Source organism: Convolutriloba macropyga, chromosome 3 (genome assembly GCF_964194025.1).
Source record: "Convolutriloba macropyga chromosome 3, txConMacr16.3, whole genome shotgun sequence".
Lineage (NCBI taxonomy): Eukaryota > Metazoa > Xenacoelomorpha > Acoela > Convolutidae > Convolutriloba > Convolutriloba macropyga.
Window position 1 is genome coordinate 15369457 of NC_134470.1, and position 12097 is coordinate 15381553.

Genomic DNA, 12097 nt, shown 5'->3' on the forward strand with positions numbered 1-12097 from the left:
TGCGTGTTGTATTTTGTAAAAAGAAAACATTCTTTTAATGTGATTGATAAACAACAATCATTTCAAATCAAGGCTCAAGTCGAGCGAGTTCTCATTTAGGTGTAAATGAGGACCAATGGAAATATATTATAATTTCCGTGAGAAAATAAAGCTTTTTATGACTTCATCACTATGCTTATGTAATTATGATTGTTAAAATTTGACTTCTAACTGTATATGTTGTTTTCTGTGTAGGTGTCAAAAATGACAAGTTATATTGGCTTCTTAAAGAGTTGCAATGCAACTTTTCTAGTAATTTTTGTTAAAGAAAGATTTTAGTTGTAAGACTTTTGGAAGTATTTGCTTTCAAAAAATTGTAATTTTGAGCTTCGCCCCTTTTTTTTTTATTTCTGCCAATTTTAGCACATTCTTAGCAAAGAAAAGCTGCATCTTGTCTCTTTTCATTCAATATTTAATCCTCCATGCATATTATTGTTTTACGTTGCTTTTTGCTTTCATACATGTTTTTGTTAGTGCTTTTTTAATTTAAGGACAGTCAGGGCGGATCACTTGTCACTTCAATGGCGTTGGAAGACGGCGCAAATTAAAATATCGAACTTTTCATTTAAAAATTTTGATTTTTGTCTCTATTTAAAGTATGTTTTTCATAAAATAACATTTTTAACTTTGCTTTTTGTTTTTTTGACTTGCTACTGTTTCTTGTTAAGAACAGATTTTTTTCTATTGGAACAAAATTTATATTTTGCGTTGATTTTTTGTTTGAAGCTGTTTTGAATTTGATATCAAATGGTTTTTTTTTATTAATTTGGCACTAAGTAATGGCAGATGGCATCGGTTTTCTAATGCTGCACAATTAAACGCAATGATTGTGAACGAGACTTCTCATTTTTGTTCTAGTGGAGCAAAAATTTTTTTTCTGCTCATAATTGCTTTGATGACGCAGATAATACAAGTTTTTAAAAAGTTTTCATTAACTTTGGTATTTCCACACAGTTATAGTTGAATTTTGATGTCCGTGCAGACTTCACATTAATGAACGGTCCGGTGGACGGTAAAAAGAGGTTTATGTAGCAGGTGTATTATTTTCAGCGATTGAAATGCTTTCGTTGTTCATTCTGTATTTCTAAAACGTATTCCGAAAGATGAAATGCTTCAATAGCTCCTAATGGTTGTAGATATGATTGAAGTTTAAGTGGCAGTGCTTTCTGTTGATATGCGAAGAGTTTGCTGCTGTTTTTAAAAAATAATAAATTGAAAATTTTGTTGTAATTAATGTTTTTGTTGTCCTTTTATTTGTAGTTTGTCTTGTCTTGTAGTGTCGCTAATCGCAGGTCTAATTGGCCCTCTACTGCGGGTTCATTCAATTTGTTTAGTTGCATGAGTTCAAGGTGATTTTTTAAAATTCCAATATTTGAATGTTTGAAAGTTTTCTATCTAAAACTTTGGTGTACAATTTAGTCAAAAACGTGAATGAGAGGGGGTTGGAACATTATGCGCAAACGCACATTAACGAACCTCCTTAAGGTTTACAGTGTTGAATCAAATTGCCTCTGCATGGATAAACAGATAATGGGACTAACTTAGCTGCCTCGCAGATTATTTGCCATCATAACAAAAAAGTAAAAATATACATGTTTGGATTTTCATAGAAATGACAAATTTTGAATCGTTAAGAAGATGCTCTACATCCAATGGGTGATCATAGATTTTGTGAGAGACTACTTCTTGTGGTATGTAAATTTTGCAATCTTGAAAAAATAACTTTTCATAATGAACCATTTTGAGTAGGAGTAAGCAGTGCGGGAAAAACTAAAAATTCTCCGAGATAAAAAAGGTTCTAAATAGGAGGCTGTTTGATTTTAAAGGTAGGTAAGGAACAAATTGATTTAAAATTGGTTTCTGATCTCGCAATAAATTCAAATAAACAGGCTGCGACTGAGATGAGTATGCTGCAAACATTGAGAAAAAGGATCCAAATATTGTGGAGTTTTTCAGGCCAATTTTACCGAATTTTAAAATACAAATTAACCAAATTTTTGGAGAAATTTTTTTTGTACACTGATTTTAACAAAAAAGCTTTTGATTCAGCCAGATAATGAACAGCTCCAAATTATTCACCTGATAAACTTTAGATGATAATTACTCATTTCAAAAACGAGTATAAATCTTTTGTTATGAACTGCTTTGAGTTACGCAGCCCAATGGTTTTGAACTATAAAATTGTTGACTATTTTTTACAGGTCAAATTTTCTTTGATGGATAGAAAAGCAACAGACACTGCATTTGATAAAGAGGAAAGTTCTAACTCAAATCAGCAGAACAATGAAGTAGCGTTAGTAATTTCGCTGACTGCACTGATATATGTTTTTAATCTATAAATTGTTCAGCGAACTTTTAAATTTTTTTATCTAATTTTTTTTATCTCGCCAAGTAGGCATGTCAAATGCTAGAGAACTGTTGAAACAGTTCAATATTTAAGTTTTCTCAGTTTTCTAATTTACTAACTTGATATGACAAAGAGGCGTAGTAATATGGGTCTGTACATAATGTACCGATCCCGCTGGTCCATATTTTAACTTATCTGTCTCCCAATTCAGGAGCAGATAGGAAACATTCAAAAAATCACATGCTGTTCAAAAACAATTGCTGTATAACAACAAAAATTAACAACAGAAGCCATTGAACTATCAAAGTTTTGTCTCATTAAGGGATCGATGAAACCTGTCATTAATTAGACAGCGAGATAAAAAAAGTCACCAAAATAAAGCAAAAAAAACATTATTACGTGCAAAACTTAATATTTATTTGAATAAGAAACACATAGTGAAAAAAAATCAAAATATTGGCAGAAAAAATACAAACAAAAAAACTTTAATTTGTACTTCGCTACAAAGCAGATGGTTCCTGTCCTTACAATGTGGCAATAGGTCTAAAAAAACACTGGGCAAAGTTTAAACATCTGCAGAGTTTCTTGAAATAAAACAAATTCGAAAATTATGGCAATCAATTTTCAAACCCAAGATTTACCCAAGACGTAAAACTTCACATAAAATTTATAAAAACATGTTGAAGCCATTAAAATCTTTACCCGAAAATTATATATGCTCACTTGGGTCTCATTTGAACGTCAATAGGGCCTACTTTGAAAGGAAAAAGAACAAATACTACAAAAAAACGACACGTTTTATCGAGTATCGAAATCTCTTTTTTTGAAAAATCATAGTGTCAAAGTCATGAAAACATAAAGCACAAACAACCAAAAGATCAAAGTTTGCTCCACAAAAATTTAAGCTAGGAGCTCTACTGAATGTCGCTAAGTTACAAAATGACAAAAAGAAGAAAAAACCAAAAATGGAAGCAAGAAACCGCTTCACAGATTAACCTTTATTTCACTAGAAAGAAGAGCGGACCTCTAATTTTCATTAATCTGCAAGTTCGCCGAAAAGTTTTTTGTTCAAATTTTCACTAATACCTTCACTAATACTTATTTAGATAGCTGATCGGTGAACGGTGATCGGAGTACAAAAAGAATAAAAACTGCAGGCAAAACCTATGAGCTCAGGAAAACACTTTGTGGGAGCCATAAAAATCATTTCGCTTTTTTTTGTCTTTTGACTATCCTTTTTCCGGATACCCTTTTTTTCACTCGACCTCATTTGGGCGTTAAAGCAATCTCTCATGAGTTGAAAAATAATATGAAACCTGATTATTGGATTTATTAAAGAAAAATTGATCAAAATTTATGCAAAAATTACGGAAGATGACAACAAAAACAGCGGAAATGAGCCGAATGTTCACATAATTTTAAACACCGATATCTTTTTGGGCTACTTTCGGCTTTTGGCGACACAAATTTACATTCAAATATTCGGAAAAGTCCAGAAAAATGTCAAAAGGTTGCATGAATTGAGTATTCTGCCATTTCTAATTTGCCCAACTTTTCTGAGTAGGCCAGTAGCATGGCACGAGGAGCAGAATAGGAGCAGTAGAAAAAACGATCTCGACGAAACGATAGCCAATAAAAACCGTTAATTTATACGGATGTTGGGGGGGGGTATATAATAAAGGCGGATGCATATAAACATACTCATATACTCAAGTTGATAATTTCTCTATTTCAAACAAAATAGAACAAAAAAATGATATGAAAATGGAGTCACGTTTGATTATATCATAACAACGAGTAAATCAAGTCTTGGGTAATGATAAATAAGCATAAACCCTAATCATAGACAAACCATTCTTCCAAAAAGAGAAAAATAGAGATTTTAGCAGAACTTACTCTGTTTTGCCCACTCTCAAGTTTTACAGGAATATTTTATAATAGGCAAATCAGTTTAACCTTTGATGCTTATAGCGGTATGTGTAATTGAATAAAATCAGATTTGATTGAACTTTGCTTTGAAGCCGAATGAGACCAAAGGCGTTCTTATCAAAGTAAACAAGAACCGTCAATTGATGCTAAATATAGTTTATGTGTCTGCAGTTGACAGGTCTCATCTGTTTTTATGTCGCCATTATCGTTAAGTTACTATTTATTTTCAAAAGTTCACTATTTTCACAGTGAAGTTTTCACATGTGCATATGTCAAAATTCCTTTGGGTGTAATTCATAATTGGGCAGTGATTTTTGACCCCACAGCTAAAAGCCACCAACATACTTCAAAAAAGAAGACGTCTACTGATTTGGGTTTTCTCATTCAGTTGCAACGTATTTTTAACGTAATCTGTCAAGCTTGCTTAATTTCTCAGACCAAACCTTTTTTTACGGTACCAAGTTTTCGAAGCGATTCCAGACCGAAATCATCTGTTAAGTGTTGCTCTATAATTTATGTTTTTCTCTTATAATGAAGGAAGTATTAATTCTTAGGACGAACAAGAAAATACTCCAGAAAAAAACCAGAAAAGGTTGACTTCAAAAAAATTTGATCTTTTATAATCAATATCAGCTTTTACGCAATTTTTGCAGCTTTCGCTCCATTTTTCCCCATTTATCATAAATATTTGCGTAATTTTCGGGCTTTAGTTGTTTCATAAATATAATAGAATACTTTTGGTGACCGCTGCCAACTGAAAGTTTCGGCTCCTTAAACATTGAAATTTCTGTCTTATTTTTTCTTCTCATTTTCGTTTTGGTACCGACAAATATATATATATATATATATATATATATATATATATATATATATATATATATATATACATACATACATACATATATATATATATATATATATATATATATATATATATATATATATATATAAATATACTTCACATCAAAAATTAAGAGATCATTAAAAAATACTTATAAAAACCCGCAGTCAATTTATTCTTTGCCTTAAAATTTGGCATGTTTTAGGACGCAACTGTCGGACAGTAGTGTAGCTAATTTTTCCAGACAACATTTTTGAACAGACAACAAACGGAACAATTCAGTGTTCAATTTTCACAGCTGTCAAAAATATGCCTGTTGTAAAATCTATGCGCTGATTTATTGTGCTCTATGAATCAAATTAACTCGCTCGTCTTTGTGTAAAACAGAGGAATTATGTTTCAACATAGTGGGCTTATGAATCGAAGTAGCGGACTCAAGACTCGAAATAGCGCAACAATAAGTATTGCCCGGACAATGTATTTAACGTCTGGGAGGGTACCCTTCCACAGGTAATAACCTTTGGGTCATATTTCTACCACCTCACCCCAGTAATCCACTAGGAATAGCTACTAACCATGTGCTTGTAGATACTCCAAGGTGACCTTGAGGGTGGCCAGGTCAGACTTGGTTATGTGGAGTCTCTCTGGCTGCGACTGTTGATGTGACACAGACCTTGCAGAAAACATTCGCAACTGCTGAGCATTTATTGAAAAGATTACATGCAAAGTGCAATAGCTCTGTAATAACAATAATGGGTTGAATGACACTGGAATTACTAACAGTAAACGACAGTTAAATGTTGCCACTGGGAACAATACGATAATAAAAAATGGAGAGTGAATTGAGTCGGGCTGAAAAACAGACTCATATATTCAGTAAAACATTAAAATATTTTTTAAACTTGGGTTGTTTGCCCAAAAATTAAGTTCCACAGGTTGACCGCCATACATATGTTGTAACTATTCAACCTGTGGAGAGTTTCATTAACCGATTACTATCGAAAAATCAGATGGAATTATAAGTTGCGCTACAAATTTTGCAACTGATTATTTCAATTAGAAACATGTATAAATTTTTTCCATTAGCAATTAGGATTGAATCCAATTATTAACAGGAAGCGCTTACGGAATAGATTCGCCCAATGACAAATCATCATTTCTAGGGATATGGCCCATGGTCATTCTAGCCTGATGGTCAACCCCGGTTGTCATGGCAATGCCTGATTGTTGCGAATAAGATGCGGATCTGTGGGGAGGCAACTGTCTCGTGTGAACAAACTGAGCAGGAGTAGTTGCTCCATTATGAATGCCCGGAGGGTTACTGAAGGGTGCTGGGGCTAGGAGGATTCTGTTCGGGTTGTGCATTGACGATGGTTTGTTGCTGGATGAATCGCTAAGATTGTCCGAAGATGGCTGAGAGTGGGAGTGATTGCCAAAGGGGGGCATTGAGGTAGTCACCGATGCCTAAAAAATTGTTGGTAAAATTATTTATAACTTATTAATTAAAAAATAATGTTTTTTAAAACCCTTTAGTTTATTTTTGCTGGTATTAATGCCAAAACTACGGTAACAAGTTTCTCCTTCTGGTGCAATGCTTACAAATTATTCAATTAGGATAGAGAAGAATGCGATACCTCACTTCAAAATTTTTTGTCTTGTGGTTTTCAAATTCCTCTTGAGTCTTCAAAAGTAAGGGCACTGCTTATTTTCAAAAATCTGACTCAGTTTGAAGAACCCTTTAACTTGAAACAAAGCAGCCTAACAAAAACTGCAACCTCATCAGCACTGCTTAAAAACAATAGGCTCTTTCTCATTAATCTTTTTATTGCATTAATCATGAAGATATCTGCAAAAATGGGCACTGATGACATTGCGGATGCAAAAGAAAAAAAAATGTTGCATTCCTTTTGCTTTCAGGCTCTGAGAGTTACTTCATGCTGCAAAAACAGAGATTTTGTTGAAGTTGAAATTAGCCAACAACTATGAAATAGAATACATCTAACCTTTTAAAAAAACAATAGGAAAAGGTATGTCGGGAAAACATGTTAGAAAAACATAAGGTCTTGCTTGCAAGAAATCAAAAACTGAATAAACGCTACTCGTTGTTTTGGTTCGTTTGCAGCTGACATTTTTTAATCTGACGAGACATAGTTTTCAAACAGCTTTCTTGTGCGTAAATGTTTTCCTCATGCGGAAACTGTTTGAAAGAAAAAAAATAAATTTTAATCAAAATTTATCCATGGAGCTCCTGTCTAGATTATCTGGTTATTTGAGAGGTTTTCCAATCTTCTAGTTTAATTTCTTTATTATTAAAACGCTGATTAAAAAATTGAAGTTGAATTTCTTAGGCAAATTACGAATAATTGAATCTCCAGATCATAATACACTTGTCATGGCTTCCGCTATGGAAAACAAAAAAGCTGTGAAAATAAGAACAGAATTTAAGAAAATGTGACAAGTGACTTTAAAACTCTTCTAAAATCTTCTTCAAAAATTAATAAAAACAATTTCAAATTTTGCACAACTGCTTGTCAAATTGGCACACAAGTGTAATCAAATACTTTTTTGTATGTTTTTAGAGTAACAATTAGCGTGGCTAATGAGATGTTGAAATCGGAACAAGTACTTAGTTACAGTCATCACTATCTTATTTAGCACATAAATGTATGTGTTACTGCAGTAACCAAACAAGCAAAAAGTTAGCTCTGACTGCTCGAACAATATCGCTATGTGTTTAGCCACCGCGCTCAGCTGAGCTTGTTGTTCTTGGCGGCTATTCCTCTGCTGCAGGGCTTGATTTGCCAGCCAGTGGGTTGTTTACTTGCAGAGTTAGAAAAAGTACTTCTAGTACAAATTCACTGCTTTAGTATTGCTGATTTATACTGATGCCAGCTGGCATTGCTTGATTGGTTGATTCTCTATGCCGACGTATACTAAGGCTAAAGCATAGAATGATTGTATCAGATAGCACTAAAAATGCTTGAGTTTGTTATTTTATGTAGTAGCACTACTACAATGTTGATTTGTCTTGACAAGTTTGTCTGAAATATTTCATTTTTTGAATTTCACTTTTTAAATAGAAGTGGAAGCCATTTTCGTTGATTGCCGACATATATTACATCTGTGCACAGGATGTTTTTGTTTCACATTCTTAAAAGTTTTTTGTTTGAATTTTCGGTTTTGTAAAAAAAACATATTTACTTTGTAAAAAGATAATCATAAAAATAATTATAAAAGTTTTCCCACAGCAAAAAAAGCACGCGCAAACCATCCGAGGATCCTAAGGAGCTCGGAAAGTCCGTTCTCGCCCGGGCTAAATTTTAAGTTTTGCTGACTCTTTTTTGCTTTCAGGCAAATTTCGGGAATCTTAACTTTGCATCTGGTTAATATTACCTGGAACTCTGGACTCTGGAACTTGAGAGATTCACCATTGCCTATAGTACCTCCGGACATCTGGTTGAACATCTGATTGGTGCCAGGGTCAATCATGAAGTGGACAGGTGCACTTATACTATGAGTCATACCTCCGGTGCTTACACCTTGATGGTGATGCATGATAGACGGATGCTGATGCTGTTGTGATTGTTGCTGTTGTTGTTGTTGTTGTTGTTGATGTTGGCGTTGTTGGTTGTGGGAAAAGGCAGCAGCTGGTTTTGATTGTTGTGAAGGGATCTCTGGGGGTGGCCTGAAGTGGTTCGCAATGAGAAGAACGAGTTTCATGATGGAGTCGACGTCACCGTCCACGATATCTATTAGTAAACAAAAAATACAAAGTTGAACCAATTTGATTTGATCAGAGAGGGAGAGGTTTTGGATCAAGGACCTCATCCTTGGCGCTGAGTTGCATAAAGCATGTTGAAAGTTATTGAGTTGAAAGTTTTTGAAATGGAGAGTAACGAAAAAGGCTAATTTGTCTCTTATTTAAGTCTCAGGGACTCTATTGTTGGTCATATAAATGTTTCACGTTCATATGCTGCTCCTCAGACGTTCAGATTGAATTTGATCTTTCTCAGACATCTCTTCATAGAAGAGTCTTCCAGAGTCCATATAGATGCCGGCTGACCAGGTGTATAATATTACAACTTAATGGATCACTGTAACATTGAAAAACAACGCCAAATAAAGTAATTTCAGACTTTATTTTTACACTGTCTACATTATGATATTGTTACTTTTCCGCTGTTCAGACTAAAAATCAGCATAAAAATTTGATGTCGGAAAATATTATGATCAGATCAAAAACTAATTCTTCGTTTCATTATTCCCAGTCTTATAATACATTCTATGAATGCATGGTGCGGGATAGTAAAAGTATGAAATTTTTTGACAGATGAATTATAATAGTAAAATATTAATTGCTTAGGTGGATAGGTTGATAAACATGCCTTTTGAGTTTATTCCACTACAATTGACTCCTTGTTTCTCGAGGAACATCAGAATTTCCCGAACATTCTGAAACATTGTGGCTTCTTGTGTTTTGCTAACATCACTCAGCCGATAACAGGATTTGTCAACTTCTATATCTTCACCTCCTAAAACGAAATCCGCACAAATTTGTATCTCAGTGAGCAATTTATAATACTTCTTAGGAAAAAGCACAAGACTTAAAACCACCCAACACGAAATCCTACCAATCTTTAATCATATATAATCTGGTATAACTGGTATAATTATATTCTTTATCATGCCGCTCTGAGCTCCCTCTATCAGAATCAAAGGGGCATTTTGCAAAATCTTGCAGAAATTTTTGCAAGATACGTTTTCAGATCTTTCGTCTGGCAAGATGAACGTTATTTGCAAGCTAATATTTATTTAAATAATATTTAAATATTATTTTTGGATTAAAAATTTGGTTACAACGGTTCACATGTACAATTTTGGAGATGCAAGCTAAGACATTATTGACCTGCAGAATTCATTAGAAACAAAATCAGCTATTACGCTCAATTCTGATTGTTTAATACCGTTCTGGATATTCATTATGTTCTCCTGAAATTTCTAATGAAAGTAATGAAAACTCCGATTCACACCAGAAATAGCGCTACCCGCTTCTACCAATAAAGAATTAAACCCACGTGCAATAAAGAGTTGTAATTTCCAGTCCAGTTTAAAGTATGCTTTAAATGACTATACAAGCAAGCACTTCCACAATGTAGTGATATAAAATATAAAAGCAAATTTCAAAAATTAGAGAATTTTCTCAAAAGTTTATTTTCTGGTATCGGTTTATAAAAAAATCACTTCTGACCAAAATGAGGTAAAAAAATCACCGCTAAAGAGGCAAATCTTACAAAAATTCACCACTAAATTCATTGCAAAACGCCCAAAATTCAACGCTCTCAGTGCAATCACCGTTAAAAAGACTAAAATCTTGGGCGTTTTGTTTACCACCATTCATTGGAGGATCTTACAAAATCCAGATTTTCTGCTCACTGAACAATGAATAATTTTCAATCAGCTGTGACATCGGCAAAATTTTTGGTTTTTTTGCCTCTGATTGTAAGTGGCTTCTGCACCACTTTTTACCTTCTTTTTTCAGAAATTTTTTATTAGAAAAAAAATTCTTACCTCGACCAAAAAGGTATTTCAAACTTCCGTTACATGGGAGAACTCTGATTACGAGCTTAGATCCACTGGAATAACTACTAGGTCCGATTTAAAGCCAATATTTTTATTTGCTTTTCTGGAACTAAAAGCAGACAAAAGTTTTTAAAAATTAGGTTTACCATTTTATGATATTTTAGATCCTCTTACAAACAGGGGAACTTACCCACCAAGTTTGGTTTCCTTTTATGATCCAATTGGCTTGCTGGTTTCCATTAAAAATTTATAATAAATATGATAAATTTAACTCAGTTTGCCAAAAATTATAAATGATAAACGACCATTGCTACTTTGGCTGCAGCTATGGACAAAATTTTGTCAATTTTAAAGTGAAAGCGGTAAGTTTTTTTAATGGCATTCACTGCCTTCACCTCAGTTTTTAAAAATTTTCATTGAAAATTGCAATCGATAAAATTGTGCCGATTTATTGTTTAATATTTGTAATGTTTGCTTTTTTAGTGGTGAATTTTCGACCGCTCTTGACGAATTAGCCCCTATTTTTGGTTTTCTGAATCATTTTCTGCATTCGATTTAGTTGACAAATTTATAGGTGAACTTTTGAAAAAAAAGCGATTTTTTTGTGCTCAATTTTTTCATTCACGCTAAGAAACATAATTCTTAGATTTTCAACGCATCCATCGCAAATCTTATGTTTTGAGCAATTTTCAGCTTTGACAGATCATGGTGGGGCAATATCATTATTCAGATTTGTTCAGTACGTGCACCTGTCTGGTTTGTGATTTGTTACATAATAGATAGAAGCATTTCCCTGCTTGGTCAAGTAAAAACAAATTAGCAACAAGGCAAATTAACAGGACAATTAAAACACAATTTCATTGCTTTCATATATAAAGATAGACCATCGTTTTCTGCAGTCACAACAGTAACCGTTTTATCCAGAAGAAACTGATTGATAACCGGTTGTATGTCCAGAAGGAAAAACATTTTATTTTCCTCTGAAAATTGTTTAATTCGTATTTACACATCCGGAAATTTGCTTGTGGTATCTATATTTGATTCAATTTTTATAAAAAATAATATAATGAAGCATTTGGTCTTCAAACTTGAATCAGACAACTATTGAAAATAAGCGTATAAATTCGCCGAGGCTTGGAACATTCATTGGAAAATACTAAACCGGAATAAGTTAAAAACTCACTGTGTCAAGGTGTTTTAAATGGTGACTTATAACAAAAAGAATAAAAATCAAATATGATATGACATGTTTATGTGGTCTTGCCAATAGAGGATAGATGTAAAAAAATGATTGAAAATAGATTTAGAAAACAAATAAAGAGGTCAGAACATGCATGAGATTTTTCAGCGATAATCAAACT

General features: G+C 33.3%; 1 protein-coding gene across 5 annotated transcripts in view; it reads right to left on the reverse strand.

The window, feature by feature from the left end:
• Nucleotides 1–12097, reverse strand: part of LOC142335987 (uncharacterized) — a 99314-nt gene that overhangs the window by 28727 nt on the left and 58490 nt on the right. For all 5 annotated transcript variants that reach the window (XM_075384423.1, XM_075384421.1, XM_075384426.1 and 2 more), the window contains 4 exons: nucleotides 9542–9688; nucleotides 8550–8905; nucleotides 6283–6620; nucleotides 5732–5829 (listed from right to left, as the gene is read on the reverse strand). In XM_075384423.1, coding sequence (XP_075240538.1) covers nucleotides 5732–5829; nucleotides 6283–6620; nucleotides 8550–8905; nucleotides 9542–9688 — 939 coding nt within the window. The remainder of the gene's footprint in view (nucleotides 1–5731; nucleotides 5830–6282; nucleotides 6621–8549; nucleotides 8906–9541; nucleotides 9689–12097) is intronic.